This window comes from Schistocerca nitens, chromosome 5, assembly GCF_023898315.1.
Source record: "Schistocerca nitens isolate TAMUIC-IGC-003100 chromosome 5, iqSchNite1.1, whole genome shotgun sequence".
Taxonomy (NCBI): domain Eukaryota; kingdom Metazoa; phylum Arthropoda; class Insecta; order Orthoptera; family Acrididae; genus Schistocerca; species Schistocerca nitens.
Genome location: NC_064618.1, coordinates 728,521,926 through 728,548,136, shown reverse-complemented (window position 1 = coordinate 728,548,136; position 26,211 = coordinate 728,521,926). Strand labels below are relative to the sequence as shown.

The following is a 26,211-nucleotide window of genomic DNA, read 5'->3' as shown; positions in this document are numbered from 1 at the left end:
AACCAGAGGTTGTACAGAGTTTCAGGGAGAGCATAAGGGAACAATTGACAGGAATGGGGGAAAGAAATACAGTAGAAGAAGAATGGATAGCTTTGAGGAATGAAGTAGTGAAGGCAGCAGACGATCAAGTAGGTAAAAAGACAAGGACTAGTAGAAAAGAAATATTCAATTTAATTGATGAAAGGAGAAAACATAAAAATGCAGTAAATGAAGCAGGCAAAAAGGAATACAAACGTCTCAAAAATGAGATTGACAGGAAGTGCAAAATGGCTAAGCAGGGATGGATAGAGGATAAATGTAAGGATGTAAAGGCTTATCTCACTAGGGGTAAGATAAATACTGCCTGGGGTAAGATAAATACTGCCTACAGGAAAATTAAAGAGACCTTTGGAGAAAAGAGAACCACTTGTATGAATATCAAGAGCTCAGATGAAAACCCAGTTCTAAGCAAAGAAGGGAAAGCAGAAAGGTGGAGGGAGTATATAGAGGGTCTATACAAGGGCAATGTACTTGAAGACAATATTATGGAAATGGAAGAGGATATAGATGAAGATAAAATGGGAGATACAATACTGTGTGAAGAGTTTGACAGAGCATTGAAAGACCTGAGTCGAAAATATGCCCCGGGAGTAGACAACATTCCATTAGAACTACTGACGGTGTTGGGAGAGCCAATCCAGACAAAACCCTACCATCTGATGAGCAAGATGTATGAGACAGGCGAAATACCCTCAGACTTCAAGAAGAATATAATAATTACAATCCCAAAGAAAGCAGGTGTTGAAAGCTGTGAAAATTACCGAACTATCAGTTTAATAAGCCACAGCTGCAAAATACTAACGTGAATTCTTTACAGATGAATGGAAAAACTGGTAGAAGCCGACCTCGGAGAATATCAGTTTGGATCCTGTAGAAATGTTGGAACACGTGAGGCAATACTGACCTTATGACTTACCTTAGAAGAAAGATTAAGGAAAGGCAAACCTACACTTCTAGCATTTGTAGACTTAGAGAAAGCTTTTGACATTGTTCACTGGAAAACTCTCTTTCAAATTCTAAAGGTGGTAGGGGTAAAATACAGAGAGCGAAAGGCTATTTACAATTTTTACAGAAACCAGATGGCAGTTATAAGAGTCGAGGGGCATGAAAGGGTAGGAAAGGTCTTGTAGAATGTAGCCTGCTAGCTTTCAGAGTTAAAGGATAACTCCAAAATCTAGCAAATTTTCTTTCTTTTGTGTGTACCTATTGACAACTCAGTGCTTCTGCTTTTTGGTGAGTGGTCTCCTGTAATCCTAAAGTACAGAAAACCTAAAAGAGAGGTGCTGAAAGGAACAATAAGTACTTCCAATATTGGGTTAGAAGAGATCCAAACTGCAGGAAATACTCAAGTGTAATGTTTCACCAGGACTTCCTGATTATGATAAAGTAAAGGAAAGAATCATAGGAAATGAAACTGTTGTGGAATTAACTAGGAAACTCATTTTGGACCCTTCTTAAAGGTAGATGCAGCAGGTTAGGACAAAAGGTAAGTCCTCAATGAAATACTGACAGCATACAAAGTTTAATACTGCCTGAATAGCCTTGTTTCTCCACATACTTTTCAATTCTTGGATCTTGATTTGAAAATAGTATTCATTTCACATTTTGCTAATGCCTACATCTGCTACAATCTGCAAATTAGTAAGTTATGATTACTATTATTATTATTATTTAAACCACCAACTCCGTTATACTTAAATGACTGGAATCAAATTATTACCATTTTACTAATTTTTTGAATATTGAATTTGTTTTACTTTCAGATGAACCACCTAGTATTGATCTCACTGACAGTGACGTTCAAGCTGAAGAGGGATCATATGCGACACTAAAATGTATTGCTCAAGGTCGTCCAACACCACGTATTGTCTGGAGGAAAGGCACTTCTACAGTATGTATTATGAGTGCATAAGGAATGTTTTTTATGTATTTAAATCATCACTGTTTCAAGTTATCTACACTTATTGTACATGCTCTCTGTAAAACATAAACAGCTGCTGTGAAAAGTAGATGTTATCAGATGCAAGTGATGTACTCACATTCTGGATCTCAATTTATTATTCATATTTATTCATCAGCTACTGAGCATGTTCATGATATAGGTTTTCTTAACTACACTTATGCAGGTATACAGTGCACTTCGCACCTCTCTCTCTCTCTCTCTCTCTCTCTCTCTCTCTCTCTCTCTCTCTCTCTCTCTCTAAACAATGGACCAGTCAAATTTCATATGAGTCAAAGCAGTGTAGAATGATCACATTTGTGTTTCCCTGATTGATAGGCCATCTCTTAAGTGATTTGGCCAGATATTTAGTCTTGTATCTTGCAACATCTTTTGTTCCTGCAAGAAAGACAAAAATATAATTTCTCTGTAATAATGAAATTTTTTCATTGCTTCCAGTCACGGAACAAAATTTGACACTTGGTTTGACTGCACTCCATATTTTATGGAACTTCTACCATGAAGTAATGTTACAAGTTTTCACCTTGGCTGTCAGTACGTAAATTAATATTACGTACACTTGTTGCTGGAATTTACAGTTCTTTGGCTTATTTTTATACTGTTAAGAGTTTTAGTTTGTATTGTTTATTGCAACTGTTTTTCCCTAATACTACAGGAGATATTGGTAACTGAAAAATGTTCCCAGCTATTCTCAATTTTTTATTTAGTATACACACTACACAGCACTTTTCCTTTTCACATGCTTTGCAATAACCATTCACTGCACAACCACCGTCCTCAACTGAAAATAATTCAAATGGACTGTCATGCACAAAATAGACTGTGTTCACACAGTTTATCACTTCTTGTACTTGTTCACAGCTTTAGTCCATTTGTCTGCAGAGTTCTTATTTTCTTGCACAGGTTTCAAAATATTTTGCTGCAGCATTAGCTTACAGTTTTGTTATTAAAATTTGATTATATCCATTTGTTGCATGCTGATTATGAACTGCTGACTTGTTACTTGCTTCTTCAGTTTTGTAATTTAATCTTTACCTTTTAGACGGGCTTTCGTTTTAATACTGATATTAACACTTGTTTTTGCAGAGAAACATAGTATACTTTTACATTCACTGCCATGTTGAATTAATTTTTATTAATTGCAGGGTAAAGAAAACTGCAAGATGCTAACATCTTTATTACTGGAGAAATCACAAAATTCACTACAGATTTAGTTATAGGCATAGCCAATAAAGCTATGATCATCTTAAATTCACAATGCTAGTCTCCTTTTCCTCTTAGAAACAATAAAGCCCTGCAGCTAATAGCTGAAGAGTGACACAAATCACCATCTGATCAACTTGTACTTAGGAGAAGAACTTTAGTCAATAAGAGTAAAATTGTGATTTGGCAGAAATCCAGCCACAAATTTGTCTCATATGTTCCAAATAAGTAAGTAAAGGAAATTGGGCACTATGGTGTTTTTTATTTTAAAAAAAGCTTTTGTAAGTTGTAAAATTGAATGTTTCTCTTTGGCAGAATCTGAAAGAGGCTCAATGTGGGTTCCATTTGACTGGCTGGTCAATTGTACAATATCCAAATCTTTGGGGCATTCAGATGTGACAGAAGGTCAAGCACTAACTGAAAAGGAATACATTTCTATTTTGTGAGGCACACTAAGATGGAACTTAAAAGCTGGTCATTAATCAAGCTAGTGATATGAAGGCACATAAATTATTAGAGTTTCAGTTCTCTGTGAGAAAACAGCCACCAGAGTGCATCAGTGTTGTTCATGTTTAGTGCTTTTACCAGACTTCGTGGAGTATATAATGAGGCTGAACAGCATTGGATGTTAAGTGGTCACTGTGAAGGACACAGAGATGCTGTGTACTCTTGTGGAGATTATAAGCACCTGACAGAATTTGAAAGGCACCTAATTATTGGACTCCATTAGGCTGGCTGGTCAAATTGTGTAGTATCCAGATTTGTGGGGCACTCAGATGTGACAGTGGTCTCATGTTTAACTGTGTGGGAATCTGAGTCCAGGCACAGTTGTTGTCGTGTTTCCAGTCAACCATATCTAATCACCACAATGGATGATCACCGTACTGTGCACCAGGCACCCTGTAACCCCTTCATATCTGTACCTGGCACCTGAGAACAAGTATAGACTCCCTGCAATATTTTGTGTCATCCTGCATCATTGATTGAAAAGTAACTGCACTGAGTGAGGTGGCACAGTGTTTAGCACACTGGACTCCCATTCGGAAGGACGATGATTCAAACCTGCATCCAGCCATTCATATTTAGGTTTTCTGTGGTTTCCCTAAATCACTCCAAGCAAATGCATCACTCCAAGCAAATGCATCACTCCAAGCAAATGCTGGGATAGTTCCTTTGAAAGCTACAGCTAATTTCATTCCCAATCCTTGACACAATCCAAGTTTGTGCTTTGTCTCTATTAACTCAATGTCAATGGGATGTTAAACCTTATCTTCCTTCCTTCTTTTGAGAATACCTGCAGGCAGAATAGGGTGTTTTACCCCATACTTAGAATGCCATGAACACCACAACACGAATGGCTGAGTTTGGGGTGGTGCTGTGGACGGATAGCATGGACTGCTGATAAATGGTGTCATGTTGCATTTAGCAATGAATTATGGCTATGCGCTACCTCTGATTACTCTCATTGGTGAATATGGGACTGACCTGAGGAGAGGTGTCATTCTTCTAGTATTTTGGAGAGCCACAGTGGTATTATTCCTGGTGTCATGGTATAGGTAGCCAGTAGATATGACTTCATTTCATGACTGTTAATGATTTAGGGAGCGCTGATGGCACAAAATACATCATGGATATCCCATGTCCTCTTATTACTTCTTATGCAATACATTAATGTGCCTTATTTTAACAGGATAATGCATGTCCACGCATGGTTAATGTCTGTGAACTGTCTGCATGATGTTGCGGTACTCTTGTGGCCAGTGAGATAACCAAACCTGTCTACAATTTTACTCTTATTTTGTAATCACTGAAATAATAACAAGCACCCTCTCAGCCTGTGCAGTTTCATTCATATATAGTTTCTGTTATTGTAAAACATTATTTCAACTGTAATGTAAATTTTTGACATGTCACCTGTACCCAAACCATGTGGATTATAAATGTACGTCATGAGACAAATAAGCCACAACTTACAAAAAACACACACACAGTTCAGTGTTGCACTGCATGGGAATGTGAGGGCAGGCATACTAGTCGTCAGGGTTACAATTGAGCATGTCTGACCACCATAAGGGAGGCTCACCATATTATACACCAAACCCATTGTAACCCCTTCACATTTGCACCTGCCATCCAAGAACATGTAATGGACTCCATGCAAGATTCTGTATCATCCTGCATCATTGCTCAGAGACTAGCAACATCCAGGATAGGGAATTACCATCCCACATCAAGGCTGCCATTGACGTCACAACACAAACAATTGCATTTGGAGTGGAACTGTGATCGAGAAGCATGGAATGCTGATGAAAGACATCATATTGTGTTCAGCTAAGAATGGCAATTTTGCACAACTGTGGATGGCAATTGTTGGTGACTGTGGCTACCTGGTGGGAAGTCCCATGCTTCCAGTGTTTTGGATAGGCACAGTGATGTTACTCCTGGAATCATGGTGTGGAGAGCCATCAAGTATGACTTCAGGCTATGACTGTTGGTGATTCAGGGATTCAGGGAAACCTGACAGAACAATGGTATATGATGGACAACCTGCATTTTCGTGTTTTACATCTCATGTGACAGTATCGTGGTGCCATTTTTTGAAACGACAATACCACTCCACACTTGGCACATGTACCTGTGAATTGTCTGCGTGATGTTGAGCTACTCCTGTGACCAGCATGATCGTCAGACCTGTCGCCAGTGGAACATGTGTGGGACCAACTCAGATGTCATTTCCATCCTGGTGTCAGTATACACATCAAGAACGGAATACGTCAATTGTGGACCAGCTTGCTGCAGAAGAGGATCAAGTTTTATGACACCCTTCCCAATCAAATCAGTTCATCCATCCTTGACAGAGGTGGTGCAGTATTGTACTGATAAGAGGCTCATACTGCCAAGTTCTTTGTAAATTTGACTTTTATTTCTTCTCACTGAAATAATATCACAATCTCTGAAGTTCCATTTCATTTTCTCCTCCAATTCTTCACATTTTTTTCAGGCAGTGTGACTTGCGAACTGTTATACTTTCACAGTGCTATGAGACACAGACAAATAAAGTGCTGAAGTTATCATCAAATGTAGCGTTTAATGTGTAGCATGCAGTAACATCAGCAAAAGTGCTTTTGGGGAATGTAAATCCTGTGAAATCTCCCAGATGGAATGCTGAGCTTTGTAGTACCCTAAAACACTGACCACATGAACTTCACCAGTTCTCTCTATTTTGAAGGAAAACAAATCTGTGATATTAAGACACTGTGCAAGAAGTTAAATGCCCTTGGATGCATAGCTGAACATCATACAACATGTGCTCATCTGATTTTAGCTGCACAGCATATTCAGATGAACATATTCATAAATTCTACCTTCATTGAAGATAATAACTTTGTTTTAAATTATGCACAGTGAACTTTGGATTGGTGGCCAGACTTAAATGTCCATGTACATGAGAGAGTGAACCTGCGCTGCAAAAAGAATGATAGTTCAAAAATGATAAGTCTCAATGTTATAGGTGTTTCTACACACATCAAAAAAAGTTTTGCATCACCTTGGTTCTGAGAGTTCCGGAACCTGTACAGAAAATTTCAACAATAGAGATCAACATAAACATCATTTCCGCCCTTTTTATTGCTCATGAAAACCACAAATTGCATGTTGTACCACGATACAGCGAGACCTTCAGAGGTGGTGGCCCAGATTGCTGTACACACCAGTACCTCTAATACCCAGTAGCATGCCCTCTTTCATTGATGCATGCCTGTATTTGACATATCATACTATTCACAAGTTCATCAAGGCACTGTTGGTCCAGATTGTCCCACTCCTCAATGGCGATTTGGCATAGATCCCTCAGAGTGGTTCGTGGGTCACGTTGTCCATAAACAGCCCTATCCCAGGCATGTTCAATAGGGTACATGTCTGGAGAACATGCTGGCCACTCTAGTTGAGCGATGTTGTTATCTTGAAGGAAGTCATTCACAAGATGTGCATGATGGGGGTGCGAATTGTCATCCATGAAGACGAATGCCTCACCAATATGCTGCTGATATGGTTGCACTATTGGTCAGAGGGTGGCATTCATGTATCGTACAGCCTTTATGGTGCCTTCCATGACCACCAGTGGTGTACGTCGGCCCTACATAATGCCACCCCAAAACAGCAGGGAACCTCCACTTTGCTGCACTCGCTGGACAGTGTGTCTAAGGCGTTCAGCCTGACCGGGTTGCCTCCAAACATGTCTCTGATGATTGTGTGGTTGAAGGCATATGTGACACTTATTGAATAAGAGAACGTGATGACAATCCTGAGCGGTCCATTCGGCATGTTGTTGGGTCCATCATACCTTGCTGCATAGTGTCGTGGTTGCAAAGATGGACCTCACTTTGGAGGTCGGTAGTGAAGTTGCGCATAATGCAGCCTATCGCGCACAGTTTGAGTCTTAACAAGGCATCCTGTAGCTGCACAAAAAGCATTATTCAACATGGTGGTGTTGCTGTCAGGGTTCCTCTGAGCCATAATCCATAGGCAGCAGTCATCTACTGCAGTAGTAGCCCTTGGGCAGCCTGAGCAAGGCATGTTGTCTACAGTTCCTATCTCTCTGTATCTCCTCCATGTCCTAACAACATTGCTTTGGTTCACTCTGTGACGCCTGGACACTTCCCTTGTTTGGAGCCCTTCCTGGCACAAAGTAACAATGTGGACGTGATCGAGCTGTGGTATTGACCATCTAGGCATGGCTGAACTACAGACAACAAAAGCCATGTACCTCCTTCCTGGTGGAATGACTGCAACTGATCGGCTGACAGACCCCCTCCATCAAATAAGCGCTGCTCATGCATGGTTGTTTATACCTTTGGGCGAGTTTAGTGACATCTCTGAATAGTCAAAGGGACTGTATCTGTGATACATTATCCACAGTCAACGTCTATCTTCAGGAGGTCTGGGAACAGGGTTGATGGAAAACTTTTTTTGATGTGTGTATATGGCAGCCATAGTTGAACTGCTGCCTTTCCTTAATTTTGTTTATTGTTTCCACACTGTAATATCTGGTATTGCAATAGTGACAACAGCAGAACTTATTTTTAAAAAGTCTGCATTGCTGTCCTTTGTACAAAGCAAAGTCCTTTATACAGTTGGAAAAAAATTGTTTGAAATTGTTCACAAACAGCTCCTCCATGTGTCCAGTCATGTCACTAATGTGTTTGGCTGCAAGAAGTATTTTCTGAAGATGGTACAGTACAGTGGGACACAGTCTCTTTAAGAAACATTGTACGTAATACACTACTGCATCTGTAGCTGTCCGATCAGCACAGAAATTATGTTCACCAGAATATGTGCTGAATTGCATAATATTTTAATTAGATATCTAATATTAAACATTCATTAAAAAACTGCAGCTGATAATTTTCTGAATATGATCTTATTTCAGATTGATGGATCGAGTGGGCGATACAGACTGTTGTTGGATGGATCTTTGCAGATTATAGGTCTGTATCGTTCTGATGCAGGTGTCTACATCTGCACTGCTGACAATGGCATAGGCCAACCAGCTCAGAAGGAAACTCATCTAAAAGTGACAGGTACAGTAAGAAGCAGTGTAATAAGATTTAAACTCCAAATTCCCTCCCTTCCTTTTTAAGAAGAACTGGACATATGCATGTCAAACTTATTTTATATACAAAGATCAAATGGAACAGTTAAACTAGAGATCATTCTCTACAATCCTCTGTTATAACATATGTTTCTACTATAGTTCACACATTGCCAAGAAGAAGAAAACTTTGTGACATTTTTGGTCTGAGAGATCACATTCCATAATTTTAATTCCACAATCTGTGCACTGCAAGTGCTGAGTGAGGTCATCAGAAGTTTTTTTCCAGAATTATCTCAATAGCATCCTCATTATAAAACATAATATAATCTGATGTTTCTGTTTTCTGATGAGTATTGAAATCTATGGATACTTTTCTCATAACACTCTTTCTTTTAGTTGTTTTATTTATAATATTGTCACTGCTTAATGCATGTTTGTATATTGTAGTAGACTGTTAACATTTCAAGTCTGAGACTATAATGTAAGTTATGAATAACACAGAAGAAAGTTCCTGTTCTGTATATAGTGGATGAATTTAAAAAATATTCTTTAGTACAAGAATATTCTGGTTGCTGGTCTTCTATGTGGAGCATGTTTCATAACAATATTTTGCATGTTTTAAGCAATTGAAGCAACTGGGTTACAGGTAATGGGATTCATCTTTTTCTTCTGTCAGTTGTGTCTTAATTTCTGGAGTTGACAGATATGGTTTGCCTACTTGAATATGATTTTGCTGTATCAGTATTTGTGTGCTAAAATCCTTTAGTATCAATCCACACAACACAGCCCTCCATCTCTTTGCTATTCCACTCTGTTTTTACATACAACTATTGCTCCTCCCAATGGCTTTTTCACTGATAGACGAATGACTGTTACATCTTTTTTGTGCTTTTTTATGATTGCAACTCTAATTAACAATAAATTAAAGAGTCACTGTTTCCATTGTACACTCCTGCCCTTTCAAGTCCATTTGCTTCAGAATACATAATCAAATAGATAAACAAATGTGTATTTAATTTATTTCAAAATTAATTGCATCTAGTAAATTTTAATCCATATGAGAATTTCACCTTTGCACTGACACCTTTGATAGTTGCATTATATTTAAATTATTTCTCTCCCCAACTCTATCCTGTGTCATTTTCCAAATTTTTCCTGGCTCTGCATTTCAGTTTTTCTTTTAAAGCAGATTAGGTGCCAGTATTTATCTTTGTCTCATTGTTGTTTTGAAACATGAAAGTTAAAGATTAACTATACCGACACTATGCACTACACTAATCAAGACTGAAACAAGGAGTGTGAAGAAAACAAGAAAAGTTTGTCTTGATATTATTTCATCTTATAACAGTGTACTGTATGCATCATTGCTGTCCTCATCCTTTCATTTTCAACAGTTTGTCTTCAGATACTTCAGAGCTATCACAGTTTCATTGGTACCAGCTCTGTAACAATGCTTGCATACACCAAGTGTTGGCATTTCGTCTTTCATAGTAAATATGGAAACATCCTTTTTTAATTTGTATTTCTCAATATCTTTAATAATGAACTGCCATTTTTATACTTGTGGCAGTTCTCTTTTATCTTTTGACAAAATACTCAGTTATTCATCTTGATGCTGAACCTCTCTGTCATGTTGTGTTTGCTTACAAATAAATTTGTTCTTGGATAGGTTCCACCTTCAACAAACACAATTTTTCTTGTTTTCACTCAGTTTCACTGAAGTTACAGCATCATCAATGGGCTTTTTATTTTATTTCTGTTAAATAATAGGAAAATTGCTCATTACTATCTGTACATGTAGAATATCAGTTTTTAAGAAAAGCCTTCAGTAACCTGAAAACAGACAAAAAATTTTAAATCTGGTTTGTTAACATATGCTGTGGTTTCTGTGTTTTGCTTTGTAGCTGGTTTTCCTTCACAGTTTGTTATCTGTAACCATAGAGAACTTCAAAGTTGAACATTCTGAGTCATAAATTTTCTTTGTTAAAAAAAGAAGTGTGTGTGTGTGTGTGTGTGTGTGTGTGTGTGTGTGTGTTCTCTATTTCCAACAAAGGCCTTGTTGGCTGAAAGCTCACTTTCTGACAATCCTTTTGTTGTGACTATCTGCAACTCAGCATCTCTGCTTTAGGGTGAGTAGCAACTATCCCTTTCGTAATATTGTTACATTCCATCCTGGATTTTCCATTGTTTGATTTTTCCTGTTATTTGATAGAGAGGAAATTTTTAACTGATGCTTTAACTTCAGTGAAACCTATTTGGGTGAAATGAAGAGAAAATTGTGTTTGCTCAAGGTGGAATCCATCCAAGGACAAAAACACTCTATTACAGTTGTATATTTTGTGTTGTTGTCATGGCAGTGTAATACGCTCGGATAAAGATGACTTTTCTTATGGAAAGCCTATGCCATAGGTACTCACGTCTTCTACATTTTGATACTGTTTTGTAATTGATGACATTATTCATTATACTGTAAAAAATTAATTTCAAATTGGTCTTAGGAAATGTAAGATTTTCTGTATAACAAAACTTGAAGGGGTGTGCTATAATATTATTTGCTACTTATAACAAAATTGTCCATACTTAAAGTGTCAATTTCAGTGCCTCTCTTATTTCAGAAAACAGTAAAATGTTAACTAACATTATACTGTGGCTTTATAGTATTCTTTAAGATGATATAACATGATCAATAACAAAATTTGATTTGTTGCAGGGCATGGAGAAGTTACGGTTTCTTTTCTTCTAACTGATATTTCTTCCTTCACATTTTTCTGGTACTATAATAACTATTCTCATATTAAAGCATGTTTTTACATTTTATTAATGGAAGTGCCATTGTGTACATGTGAGGTGGAACTATTGATCTCAATTTTGCTATGATTAAGAGTCCACATGATCCGAAAGGAACATGTAAAATTAATTCACTGTCATTATAATACTACTCTGCCTTTAAAAAGAAATAATCTTGAAAATCTAAATTCTCATGCCACTCTTGCTTAATGGCAACAGCTTAACTAGCTGTTCATAATTTTATAACCAAAGTATAAAAAATCTGCTGCTTAAATTGCTTCTCCACCAAATACCTTTACCTAAAAAAAGATGCAAGACTTTTTCTCATTTGGTACTAAAGTCAGATAAGAACTTTCTCACATTTACACAAGTGCACTATTAATAAGACTAACTGGAATGTTGCTAAGCATGAGATTTTTCAACTAACACTGTATTGTAGATCCTCATCCACGGCCAGCTGAGATAATTGGTGAAGACAGTACATACGTAGTGGTGACATTGGGAGCTCCTACTTCTCTCCACTGTTATGCTGTTGGCTGGCCCAGGCCCTCTGTAACCTGGTGGCGTGGTGAACGCTTGCTGCCTCTCAGTTCAGAGCAGTATGAGCAACGGCGTGACTACTCCTTGTTTATCAGATCTGTTGCCTTGAGACAACTAGGGCCTTACACATGTCAGGCTTACAATGGCCAAGGAAAAGCAACATCATGGACTGTCACTGTACAAGCTATTGGTCCTGTTTACAGTAATAACCCTATTGACAGAGATTACTTCCAGTACCTTGTATCTGCACCTAGAAGGGCACCCGAAAGGAATAAGACAGCAAGTTCCCAAACTAGACCTTCATATCCATACCGACCTGTTCGTCCACCTTACAGACCAAGACCTGCAACAACTCAGACAATACCTATTATGACAATGACTACAACCACCACTACTACCACTCCTCAACCAGTTGAAGAACGAGAGGATGAAAATGTCCTGGTACCGGAGCAGCCTAGGGTATTTGTAGGTGAGAATGTGATTTTATTTATTTATTAAAATTGTCTTCTATTACATTTTTTGTGAGCTAATATTCCAGAGATTTCACCAACAAAATATTATTACCTCATGTCATGTAAGTCATTTATTCTCATGATGAAGAAATTAACTCTGTTTAGTTTATTATTTAGACTATTTGGAAAGTACCTCTATTTTTATGTAGTATGAGAAGTAGTTTGGAAGTAGGGACTGGCGAACATATTTGTCACTACAGTGACTCATGTAGTAGGTAGATATGCTTAGATCTGTGAAAGTGTGAAAGCCACAATGTTTCTGGTTTGCCAGCTGTAGTTCTTCGAAATGAACATTACAATCCAGAATCTCTCCATATATGAAATCTGTTACGTAATAGTTTTAAATGGCAATAAATCTCAAAGCTGTTTTGCTTGAGATCATGACTAAGTAATTAGGGTATCACAAGTTCTGTGTTTATCAGTTTTCAAAACTCCTTTCTGTGAACTAAAAAGTGCAATATATGACTACTTCTCTGGACTTTCTTTTTTGTCACAAGATGGAGAGAGAAAACGCCTACTGCATTGAATCATGTCCCAAGATAACACAGATTTTCCATTCTAATGTGAAGACAAAACCATTGACAGTGGCTCAGTGGTGTGAGGGCACACAGACACACTCAACTGACAAACAAACAAACAAAAAATTAAAAAATCTGTGTGTGCAATTTGGGTTGACATCACAGATTTTTCATGAAAATGTTAGGATGAAATCATAGCAAATGTTTCATATTAATATGTAATTTACTCATAATTATCAGTTTATTTAATACAGTGATTACACAGAGTACTGTAATTGTTACAGAATAGATAAATCACATGCTTGGACTGTTGCTGGCTGCTGTATGCATGATGGGCCATTTATGTAATCACTTTGTATCTTTTTTATTTCATTTTTGACTCTGCTGTATCTCTCACATTCACTCAACAGTGGACTTTCAGGCTTTTTGGATTTATTTTTATGCAAGGTTTCTGCTGACTTGCATTTTCTATAGCTCTGACCGTGTTTAAAAGTCCTATGAGGCAATGTCTTTCATTATTTTGAATTTTCAGTTTAATATCTATTTTCACTTATATACTGGCAAATATTTTATTGTCTCCCTATGGGTTCTGGAAGTGCTCCACAAGCTCTTCACAATGACACCTGAATCAATATCCTAGCTAAATGCATCTTCGTGTTACACCAACTTAAAAGTTTACACAAAGCTAATTCATACCAATCACCCACAAGGCCCTACACTGGTATGATGACATCAAAGGCAAAACAAAAACTGCATGAGAAACACATGCAGACATGACCTATCCATTATGAGCTCAACCACTGTTTATATATTATTAATCCCATATTGTAAGCAATTCAAAACAGATGGTATTTTGTCACACAAGAAAGTTTGTTCAATAAGCGAATAAATGTTTTCATGTCAGGAGGCATTCCAAACTCTTCTCAGCTAGAAAAGTTATGACTGCCGTTTTTTGGGCCACAAAAGTATTCTTTTTATGGGTTTTATGGAATGTGGAAGGGCAATCACTTCAGTAGTCCACTAAGAGACATTAATAAAACTAAGGAGAGCCGTTAAAAATGAGCAACATGATCTCTTGACAATCAGTGTTGTGATGGAAATGCTCCACCAAACTGTTCCCAGCAAACTTCAAAATTGTTGCATAAGTTCAAATGAGAGGTTGTTGAACATCTTCCCTGCAGTTTATACTTTGCTCCAAATGATTTCCACCTCTCCATGCACATGAAAAATTGGCTTGACCCCCAATGCTTGGACACCTATGAAGAACATCAAGGTGCCATCATAAGCTGGCTACAATCTCAGCTAGCAGCATTTAAGGCAGAGGGAATTCGGCAATTTATTAAGAGATGTAATAAATGCTAATATCTGAATGGTGAGTAAGTAGAGAAGTAACAGTAAGGAATAGTTTGAATATTTTTCAAATAAATTTTATTGTTCCAGTATTTTATTTATAACCAAATGGAGGTTACTTTCCAAATAGCTCTTGTATTATCTTACAATGTGTTATGGTAGGGTTTGTCACCAAATTTGTCTGTAGAGAAAAAACATGAATTACACCATTTGTATTGTGTTCTTACTTTTTTACACTGCGTCCTTCTGCACTGTATGCATTCTGGCACATGCTAAGTAGTTATTATGTGGACACTTTAATGTTGCAGTTTTAGGTGAGGTGTGTTTTGAACTTTGGGAGGATGAGATACCAGTAGAGGTCTAACCTAAACTTCCTTGCTTACAACACTGCCAAATTAGCAAGCAATTGTGTGGCAGCCAATACTGAATGCTTCGTATACTCCATATTGCTTTGAGTTGTGTGTTTCTTGTTGTTTTCTTTTCTTGTTTTAAAATTGTTATTGAGACTAATCTTGGTCCATTACTGAGTTTGAGTATGATTCTCATGACACCAGGAAGGACAGATAATCCCTCACAAAAGTACAGATCACATCCATAGGCTAACCAGCCTTTTGGAGGAACACAGAGCTTATTCCCCCATACCGCTCCTTGCTCCTCAGACTGTATAATTTCTCATTTGTTTATGGTCATGGCTGACTGCTACATTAAAGTACCCACACTTTACTTAATCTTAAGAAAACAAAACAAAAGCTTCTTCTGTTTTTACAAATATTTGTGTCAAGATATCTGATTCCCCAATCACAAAGAATTTAAAATGCTGATACACAGAAAAAATGTGAAGACAATGTACAATTAAGTGTTTCTTTTTTATTGATGACAAGGTATTAAAAATAGTGTTCTTATTTTACTTTTGAAATAATTAGCCCTGACATTGTGTAAAGAAACAACTAGAATTTACTCATAGCACTTTATGAAAATAATAGAACTCTTGGATGAAAAACTAAGACAGGGGTCAACTATCTTTATCGTGAACGAGGGCAGTATTTTATTGTGTTGGTTTGGATAGCAGGGTAATCACAAAAATGTTAGATTCACAATCTTCTGCTTGTCAAGAATTTAGAGTCGAGTTAACAGCTGAAACCACATAACATGTGAAGACATGTCTACTGACGACAGTCAGTCTTGCATATTGTTAGACATATACAAAAGTTATAGATTTTTCATTTTTTGGACCTGCGGCATCCTCTGTTTGCTGATAATAGAGGAAAGTGTGAAACGATTCAGTACCGTGCAAAGATTAAACCAAGACATTCCCTAAGACAATAAATCCATGTACTTTAATTTTCTGAGTTTGATACATGAACAGAGCGAACATGGTTACCAGTCTAAATCAGAGGTGTACTAAATAGGAACTGTATTCTTTTCTTCAACAGCTATAGTATGTAATCTTCATGTTACAATTACATGGTTGTTTTAAAGTTTCTGTAGGAAAAACGAACGTGGTTTACATTCACATAAGATTCTCTCTTATTGGACAGTTTGAGAGCAAACTACCCATAACAAAGTTCTTTACACTTGAATTACAATTCCTTTTTGGAAAGTTATTTGCAATCCCAAATTTTGTTTTGCCCTTTCTTTTCATGCCTTTTATGAAAATACTAATAAATACACCATATTTACATTATTTTGATTTTTATGCATTGTAAGTAACATAAACACTAAAAGTAAAGAAAAGTAGAAAAAAAAATGTTGCGACATAGGGCCTCGACCCCATGACTCCTGGATAACTCTCCCGTTCTCTTCCTGCTGCATAGACCACAGCCTGGGAAGAACAGTAACATATATGGCTGTTACCTCACCTGTTCCGTGCCAAAATTGATATTTTGGCTTTCTGGTGCTCCCCCTTCTGTCACTTACATTTCTGGCCAAGCCCTCCACGTACTATAAATTTGGATGAACTTGGTGATGATGAGTGGGTGCAGGTCCCATGCTAGATACAACAGCAAGTACACAAACAGGGCAAAAATTTGCACATGAATGACTGTAGGGCCACAAGCTTTTCATTTTAGTCAGATATTACTGAAAAAAGTTGCACATTGCAAGTCATTGTGTAATTATGTGCCAAGTGACCCAGAATAAGAATGTACAACTTTGTGAATTATCAGTAGTTAACCTCTACATATTATGTGTGATGAACTCCAATTTCACAAGAAGGTAGCACACTAGGTGTCACCCATATTGATATCTGAATTTAAAAACTTACATATGAAGAGCTTCTAAGATGCTTTCAGTGAGAGTGTAATCACAAGAGTCTCTGGAATGGTATGAAACCTAGGCTGATACCATCAATGAGAAACAAATAGAGAGAATGGCAGTATTTGTCTTTCCCATACCTGAGAAAGTTCTGAACACAACTACCAGCAGATAAAGTTACATTAAGGAAACTGGATGTCCAAAATGACTGTGATATACAGCATATCATGATTCATTGTGGTTCATTGATATAAGGGACCAGTTCTATTCTCAAATGTAACAAGGGTGAGTTCAGGAATGAAGTTAAGGCTTTATATGAGTATAGTACATCATTCACAAAATTTAGTGAATCATACACATGAAGTTCATGCATGATGTACAGTTTAAGTCAACATTTCTTTCAAAGCTATTAGACCTTGTATTGTAACAAATAAAACTTGGTGGGGGATATGTGATTAAAATAACATCTAGAATTTTCTCTCCACAGCTTCCCTAGACAGCTACACTGAACTATCATATCCTTGCAATTACTTAAGCATTTGCAGGCACATATGCCTTCTCTTCTCAGGAACTCAAAAACTGTAACATTCATCATACAATCCTAATCTGGACTGAAATACATCAACCAACATCTCTGCTAAAATTATGATTATTGGAGCTATTTTCCAAAAATAATGGGCATTCTTCTCACTACCCTCCACATATTATTGTGAGTACCATTTCATCATCTTCCCAATCCTTAAAACAGCTCAATCATTTTCTTTGAATCTCCTCAACTCATTCCTTTGCCATATGGCTCATATCTTCATTACCACACCCAATGAAAAGATTTGCCTATGCACCTCCCCATTCCAGTTACGAACTATGTCCTAAAAGTATCTGAACTTAAATTTTCTCAACATGTAGTGAGGATAGACAGTGCCACTTTCTAAAGTGCAAGAAGAAACTTCAGACACTTCCCTGAGTTTCTACTCTGTTATCGTTGTGTTACTCATTGACTTAGTTACTGGAATAGGTAGGCGCACAAGCAAATCTTTTCATTGCATGTGGCCATGAGGATATGAGCCATTTGGCAAAGGAATATGTTGAGGATGGTCAAAGAAAATGACTGGGCTATTTCAAGGATTGGAAAGGTGATGAAATGTTACTCATAGTAGCATACAAAGAGTACTGCGAGGAGTGGCCATTATTTTTAGAAAATGACTTTCAATAACTGTGGTCCTAGCAATGTTACTTGATGTGTTCCAGTACTGATTAGTGTTGTGTGATGAGAGAAAAGCAGTTAGGTTTTTCAGTTGAATGTTTTGGTTTTTGAGTTTTGCTACTAAGAAGGAAACTCATATATGTTTGCAAATAAAGCAACTTAAGTAATTGTATGATTATGGTGATTCAGGCAGAGCGGTTGTCCAGGGAATCTGTTCAGAGAAAATTCTAGAAGCTATTTAGTCACTTATCTCCCAATCGGTTTTATCATTTATAACATCAATCAAATGATTTTCAAATGTTCATTGGATTTCTAGTTTGTCAAGATGACTGAAGATGTTGAACATAAATCTTGCAAAAAATATTGTCAAATGTTTCATTATTTTATTAATGAAGTATTGCATACAGTTTGACAGATGATTAGAGGCAAAGGAAAATACAGCTAAAAGAGTTTTTCAACCAGTTCCAAAATGGTCAGTATTTGTGAAGGTTTACAAACATATTAGGAGGTAGCATTCCATGCACAGTGCAACTGTTTTAAAGAGCATGTGAAATCAGATAATGCGAGAATGCCAAAAAGACTGATATAAACAAAGATTCTACTCATGTATTTTTATGCATTGATTTAAACATGTGCAGAGTATCTGAAAAATTTGTGCCCAAGTTGATTATGCCCAAAAGAAAGAATTTTATCTTCATACTACATAGGACATACTCCACACTGCCAACAGTGATCTTATGTTTCTTATCAAAGAGGTAACTGGAGGTGAGTCGTGTTTATGAGCAGGACTTGGAAGCAAAATTACATTCAGTGCAGTTGTAGCAGTCTCATTCTTGTGGTCGGAGAAAATATGGCAGGTCTGGATCAAATTTAGGCCATGTCCGATTTGATGGTCTTGGAATTATGTCACTCATATTATTAATCTAAAGGACACAAAATGACCAAAACATGCTAACTGAAGTTATTTTTTGTAGCTATACTAATGTTTTACATAATACACTAGATCCATGGAGCACAAAAAATTAGCAGTTGCATAACAAAAATGCTTCAAAGGATTCAGTGGCCTGATTCAGATATCAGTAATGAAAAATAGGCTTTTAATCATCGGACAGGCTATCTGCCCTGCCACTTTCCATCTCATCAAGTTCTATAAAAATAAAATTATGGACTTATATAATTAAACTTAAAGTTTACAATCAACTGTGAATCTGTCAAGATGTAATCTCTCATATCTCAGAAATTAAAACATTCTGGACTGCAGAAATCAATTCAAATTTGAAATGATAAAATGTATAAATTAGTAAGATAAATAGTCATTAGAACAGGGCAGTAAGTGCTGCAACATTTGACTCAGATGAAGAGTTTTTTCTTCTAAAACAATGTATTTGCAAATTTGCTACCTTGCTGTTTTGGCTAAATGTATGTTACCCTTTTTTATGATTCCAGTAGGTTACATACTATCAGTGTTGAATAAGAGAATAATGTTCCTTTTTAATGCACTTCTGATGTAGACCAGTAACCTTGTTTGCTCTGCTAATGTGACATTGTTTGTGTATCTGAAATTTACTGTCATCTGCAGGACGTTATTTACACCTTTTCCAAAAATACTGACAGGACTTTACTCAATGATGGTGCAATAATTCTGTATTCTTATAACAAAATTAAGATTTGATTTGATTCTCCCATTTATTTTGTTACCTTTCTTGTCTTTATCCTCATCTTTATTATATTGCAGGGAAAACATTTAATTAAAATAGTAAGTTAGCTTTAGAGTGTATCTTCTTGTGAATAATCAGCAGTAAAGATGCAAGTGATGAGTCATATTTGACTTAATAAGCAGTAAATATGCCAGAGTACCTCATAATAAGCTCATTCAATATTAAGAAATAATTGAGTTCTTTGAGCACCTGCAGATCAACATGATAGATACTTTGCCGGACATAAATCAAAAATGTGCCTGTAAATTTGTGTGTTGAGAACAATAGTACCCTTCAGTGCCCTGTTTGGGTTTTTATGGTGTTTAATTGTATATTTTGTAAAAGCAACCTCTCGAGGGAGGTTTCTACTAATGATAAAAACTGATAAAATTGCCAGTTTGGCCAGGGTGCTTAGCCAATACACTCATCTGCATAATATCTGAAGAGTGATTGTGGGTTAAAGAAGCTTAATGTGACCAGAAATGTTATTTTAAAATAGGATTAGTCTGGAACCATTAATGACAGTGTGAAGTTGCTCTCCTTGGAAGTAATATGAAAGTTATATGGTTATACGTGTGTCACATCATTTTATATGAGATTACAAAGCTGTTATAGATGCACCTTTTCTCCAGTATATGATCTGAAGGAGCACAAGAACTGGAATGGGTTGATAAGCTTATGAAGAAAAGTTTTAATGGCATTTGTATGTAATGGTGAAGACCATGGGCTTTGATCAGAAATTTCTATACTATCTGGCAAGATAGTGTCATACAGAAGTAGTTGGAAATGGCAGCAGCATAACTGCAAGTGGATGAATCACTGGAGGTAGCAATGGAACCATAAATAGGAAATTTCAGAGTGGTGTGATTACCAACAATCTTCCAACCAATATATGCAATTGTGAGGATGATGTGTTGATTTGTGAATGACAATAACATGTAAATCAGAAACAAGTATGAAGCACAAGTCATCAGCTGACAAACAAAGAATATCCAAAGAGCAAATCGAAAGCAAGACAGTGAGACATAGCCAAATACTGATTGCTGCATGACCTGTAGCTTTATATGGAACAGGAGTGTGACTGTCAGGTTACTGCACTGAGGTAATTAATTGTGTTACCTGTAACTGCCATGCAGTCACTTGATGCAGTAAGAGGGAAGATTGTATACTGTCAACTTGGACACCTCTAGAATGATTTCAGGCTAAAACCATTTCTTCTCTAATCCAAACCATTTGGATTGGAAAGAAAATAAAAATCAGTGGACTACACATTTTTAGTGAGTGGCTTGTGAATTTGAAGAGCTGAAAGATGATGTTTTGAATGAATACAAACCCACTAGTTCAAGATTACTTCATTTTAATGTTAATATATCTCCATGAATCACTAAATCATCATGAATTTGAAGAAATCATATGTGTAATAGATGTTCCTGTGGCGTTTTTAAATAGTAAGTAAAGCTGTCCTCAATGAAGAGATTGGTTTGACCATCATAGTACTTCATTAGGCATCATACTATTGGAAGAAGTATGCCATTGCCTGCCTCTGATCTTTGAAGTGATATATTCGTCCAATTGTAGGGGTTTCTTACAATTTAATGTGGGCTATGAACCATAGTCCAGCTTGACAGGTCTTAAATTACCAAATCACTGCCAGAGGTGAAAGAAATTATAAATGACACAAAAAATCCCAGGACTAGGTGGGTGTTGCATCCCAGACCTTTGGATCTGTAGTCTGGCAGTAACTCACAAAGCAACTCTGTATGCTCATTCAGAGAACAAAAAATGGACTTTTTGAGAGTTACAGAAAAAAATATTTTCAACAACCTGGACTGGTTTTAAAAGTGTACCTGAAGTCGTCTTCTTCTTCTTCTTCTTCTTCTTATTCTTCTTCTTCTTTTTAAAAACTGTACGCCCTATGAGCTTGTCTTTGGATTTTTTTTTTAACCTAAGGATGTGGCCACAATAGCTGATTCTGTTGTGTTTCTGAGGAATAATTTGGGGCTAGACATCCATGGTGGGATGCACCACAAACAAGCCCGTGAAAAGAGCACAAAGAATTGATACAATAAGAGACGTCACCATATGAAGGAACAGAGAGAGGTATCCTTTCCTTCAGTGAAATTGCATAAGTATGCAATGTGTGGCTAATAATCAATGTTTTACGTGAAAATGAGAAAATGGGAAAATTTCCATAAATGGATTTTAGGCTAGCATTCAAGCTTTCAAATGACAGTGTGGTACGATATGTAAAAAATGTAAAATTTATATGGAACATGGACATTTAGATGCATCTATTGATGGTAGGCAAGGGAAACAAGTGAACCATGACCTGGATACATTGCGGAGAAACTACATGGGGGAATATTTCTGTAGTAGGGTTAGCCATGATTCATGTGAGGGAAGACAACTTTATCAGTGGTTAATTCCCTTGCCCCACTGTCCATTGTCATATCTCCATTTTATTGCCTCCCTGAAGACAGTCGTCATTCTTTAGAAGGGTACAGTGGAGTTTCGTTCCTTTCATACTTTGATAATATATTCTATATATATAAAATATTCTTTTTTCCCCAGCAGTATCTCACCACTGTTTGAAGTTTAGTAATCTGGACTGCAGGCTAAGAATAACCAACAACAGCTCCAGCCTTATTGATTCGAGTCCCACAGTGGATTGAGTGGAATTTGTATCTGTGTGTCACTCTCATTGTTACCTTTCTGAGTTTCTTTCACCAATAGCTATGTCTCATGCAGACAAAGTAACTAACTGGTTTGAAAAATACTCACATCCTTCACAGGGAATGGTGGAATGCTTTAAAATTTCATCAAGCTATTATTACAGTGATAATTGACAATTGTTTTAATATTCAGTTGTACGAGGCGAATTTCTAGAATCTGCACAATTTTTCATATGAAAATATGATGTGCAACATAGGAATCCCCTCCCGCTCTCCTCTCATATGATCAAATCCCTGAAGTGAACTGATAGTTTAGATCAACTTAACATCTTTCACAGGAGACGGGTCAGGGCAGAATATGTATGTATACTTGCCCATATACGAAGCACAGTACCTCAATATATTAGAAGAATAGGTAGGCAAAAAAGACATTAAGCTCAGAAATAATTTTCTACATATTCTCTTTGTTTGCCATTACTTCATTTCCAAGATAATTGATAATTATATCTCTCTTCTACAGATGTATGTGTGTCATGTCATAGGATTTAGTTTTTTAGCAACTCAAATTCAGGATGAGGGAATCACTTCCTCATTTACTCATAGCCATTGTATTTGGCCAGTAAATTGTTTTGTTGACAATAGCATGTGAATTAATGAGGTTTTTGTTATTTCTTTGGCCGGCCGCGGTGGTCTCGCGGTTCTAGGCGCGCAGTCCGGAACCGTGCGACTGCTACGGTCGCAGGTTCGAATCCTGCCTCGGGCATGGCTGTGTGTGATGTCCTTGGGTTAGTTAGGTTTAAGTAGTTCTACGTTCTAGGGGACTGATGACCACAGCAGTTGAGTCCCATAGTGCTCAGAGCCATTTTGTTATTTCTTTATACACAATATTCTCTTATGCTTTACACTTTTTTCAGTTGGCTTCTTTTGTTGCATAATAAAAGGACTTTAGATATTTCTAAGTACATTAGTAGTGGGCAATAACAAAAACTAATTATTGCTGGTAATAACAACACTATTTCACATTGATTAATTCTTTGTATCATTTGCTACAACTAAAAGGTGTTACTAGTATTAGCATTTTTACTAACATAATTTTATGCAACTATGCACATGAATTAAAAATTACTCAGCACGTTTAAAGGTGTAAGGTATGAAAAGTTTATGGTGTAATGCCATATATGTGTTGTGCAGTTCCATTATGTTTAACTGACATGTATTAAATGTTGTTGTGAATGAAGTGTTGTAAGGTTCCGTGGCATATGATGGTGATGAAAAATGGGATGCATTGCCTTTAATGATTTGGTTAAAATAAGAATCGTATGTAGGTCTGAAAGGCTGTTATGTGCTAATACACTATGTGATTAAACATATCCGGACACCTAGCTGAAAATGACTTACAAGTTCCATCGGTAATGCTGGAATTCAATATGGTGTTGGCCCACTCTTAGCCTTGATGACAGCTTCCACTCTCGCAGGCATATGTTCAACGAGGTGCTGGAAGGTTTCTTGGGGAATGGCAGCCCATTCTTCTCAGAGTGCTGCAATGAGGAGAGGTATTGATGTTGGTCACTGAGGCCTGGCACGAAGTCAGCTTTCCAAAACCTGCCAGATGTGTTCTATAGGATTCAGGTCAGGACTCTGTGCAGGCCAGTCAGTTAGAGGGATGTTACTAATTGATGTTTTGGCTTTTTAGTCAGTAAGTTGTAAAAAAAAATTTTAAATTAAAAATGCCTGTTATAATCAAGGCCAAAAAAATACTGAAAAATACCAGTTATTCAGAACTAAAATACCAATACTGGTTTCAACTAGTCAGTTTTTCCCAGCCCTAGCCTGATCTGTAATAATTGCAGATCTCTTTGGTAATTTTTAAAGAATGCTCCTAAACCCATTTCCATAGTGTCTGTCATTCATTTCAGAATCATAATCTGCACCTCCTTTTTGACCAATAAAAAGAGCCAGCATTTAGCACGAGCCCACATTTGTTCACATCAGAGCACACTCTAATCTTTTTTCCAGATCTGTACAGTGTTTTAATACTTCCCTACCAGCCATTCTACTCTTGGACACTTCCTCTGTGGTAATCCTATACATTTTCTTGCACATAGGGCATTTTTTGTTCCTGCCATCCAAACTTTCAGGGATTATTTGGACCACAATGACTCTCATCAGTGTAATGAATAGTCCATCCAGTATTTTGCAAGTGGTTTATTTCCTGCAAGAACTCTGCTACTTGGTTATTTTCTATCAGCATAGTTTTTTGGTGAATTTTTGGTATCTGAAACCCAATTGTCAAGTAGTGTGCCAAAGGGTTGTTTCACTCATATTGGGAAAGTCATCCAATTCATTCCTCAAATTTTTCAATATGGCTGCTACTGTTGGAAACTGCTTTTCTACATACAAGTCATGGATTTTCCTTCTTATAACTCCCTGTGTAAACTTGTCCAATGCAAAATTCTTTCACCTGCCGGTACTACTTTTGGTGGCACAAGACATGAAGGTTCCCCGCATTCTCTCAAAATTTGCTTCACTGTTCTTTTACTAATACTGAGATATTCAGAAATTCTATGTAGTGCCTGAGGTTATGATACTGAACTGCTCACACCCTGTTCTTTTTGGCCTGAGAGTAAGCAAATGCACTGATCACCATGGACTTTTCATAACTGCATAAATGATACACAGTTCCACACAAGAACAAGGCTATTAATTCTATCATAAAGACTGTGTCACATGAGTATACAACATTGAAAGTCAACATGCTTGTTTTTTACCTGACAGGAAGCATCAATGTAAAGACTGCAACAATGAATGATGGAATGGAAATTCTGTTCAGAGGTCTGTTAACGTGTCATATCCAAGGACATGGTACATAACAATGCAAAAGCAAATAAATTAGTCACTTGGTATTAGTGCTTTATGTAGATTTATGAGCATAAAACCTAACAGCTGTGAAAGGCAACAATAGACAGAAATAGAATTTACACTCTTTGTCTTGTTCATGCATATCATCGTTAGGTGAATAGTAGCAATCTACATCCATTATTATTACAACAAATAACTAAAGAGAAACCAACAAAAATCTGTCTGTCAGTAGAAAATGCTTCTATCTTTACATTGGGCAAAGGAAACTGTGTACATGTTTGTGGCCTTTCTTCTGTGACTCTTCAAAGTTAACAGTCACCAAAAAGCGCTCTCAAATATTACTGCATATGTCATCCCATTTTCAACTAAACTTTAATATTCATACAGCAAATAAAAGTAGACATTTTCAAAATTCCAGGAAGGTACAACACATCAACATTTGTAATGCAATGCAGTCAGAAAATGAGTTCAAAGTCAGGGGTCAGTCATGGCAACAGGCATTAAGACCCATGTCATTGGCAGTTTTAATATGTTTTAATGGTAGCTAATGAATGTAAACTTTAATTTCATGTATAAGAACAGTGTGATGCTAATTTTCAACTACTGAATATTTTTCAGTGCCTGTGCAAGTAAATGTAACAGTAGACCGAACAGTTTATCCTGTTGGGAGTGAAATATCCATTGCCTGTGATGTTGATGGGTATCCCATCCCACAGGTTCAGTGGTTTAAGGATGACAATCCTCTCCAAGTTGGAAACAGAATTCAAGTTTCAGGTAACATATGTACCTTGTTTTATGAATCATTTTGTAATATGATAATGAACTGTCAATTGTTTTACATAGTACTAAAGATAATTGTTGGTAAGGATATTTTAAATATCATGCTGATCATCAGGTTGCAGCTAATGTTCTTTGTCAGTGTCTGTTTAAATGTTATTCTGATAATATTTGATGCTTGGTAGGGCCCACTGCTATAAATTGTTATTAACTATCATTACAAGTTGGTGATTTGTAATTCACTCAT

The 26,211-nt window shown here is 36.8% G+C and overlaps 1 protein-coding gene across 1 annotated transcript in view; it reads left to right on the top strand.

Annotated features, from left to right (window-relative positions):
* LOC126260841 (papilin) overlaps positions 1–26,211 on the top strand; it is a 267,981-nt gene that overhangs the window by 221,225 nt on the left and 20,545 nt on the right. Inside the window, exons 31-34 of the mRNA XM_049958243.1 lie at positions 1,803–1,930; positions 8,631–8,781; positions 12,022–12,591; positions 25,806–25,961. Coding sequence (XP_049814200.1) covers positions 1,803–1,930; positions 8,631–8,781; positions 12,022–12,591; positions 25,806–25,961 — 1,005 coding nt within the window. The remainder of the gene's footprint in view (positions 1–1,802; positions 1,931–8,630; positions 8,782–12,021; positions 12,592–25,805; positions 25,962–26,211) is intronic.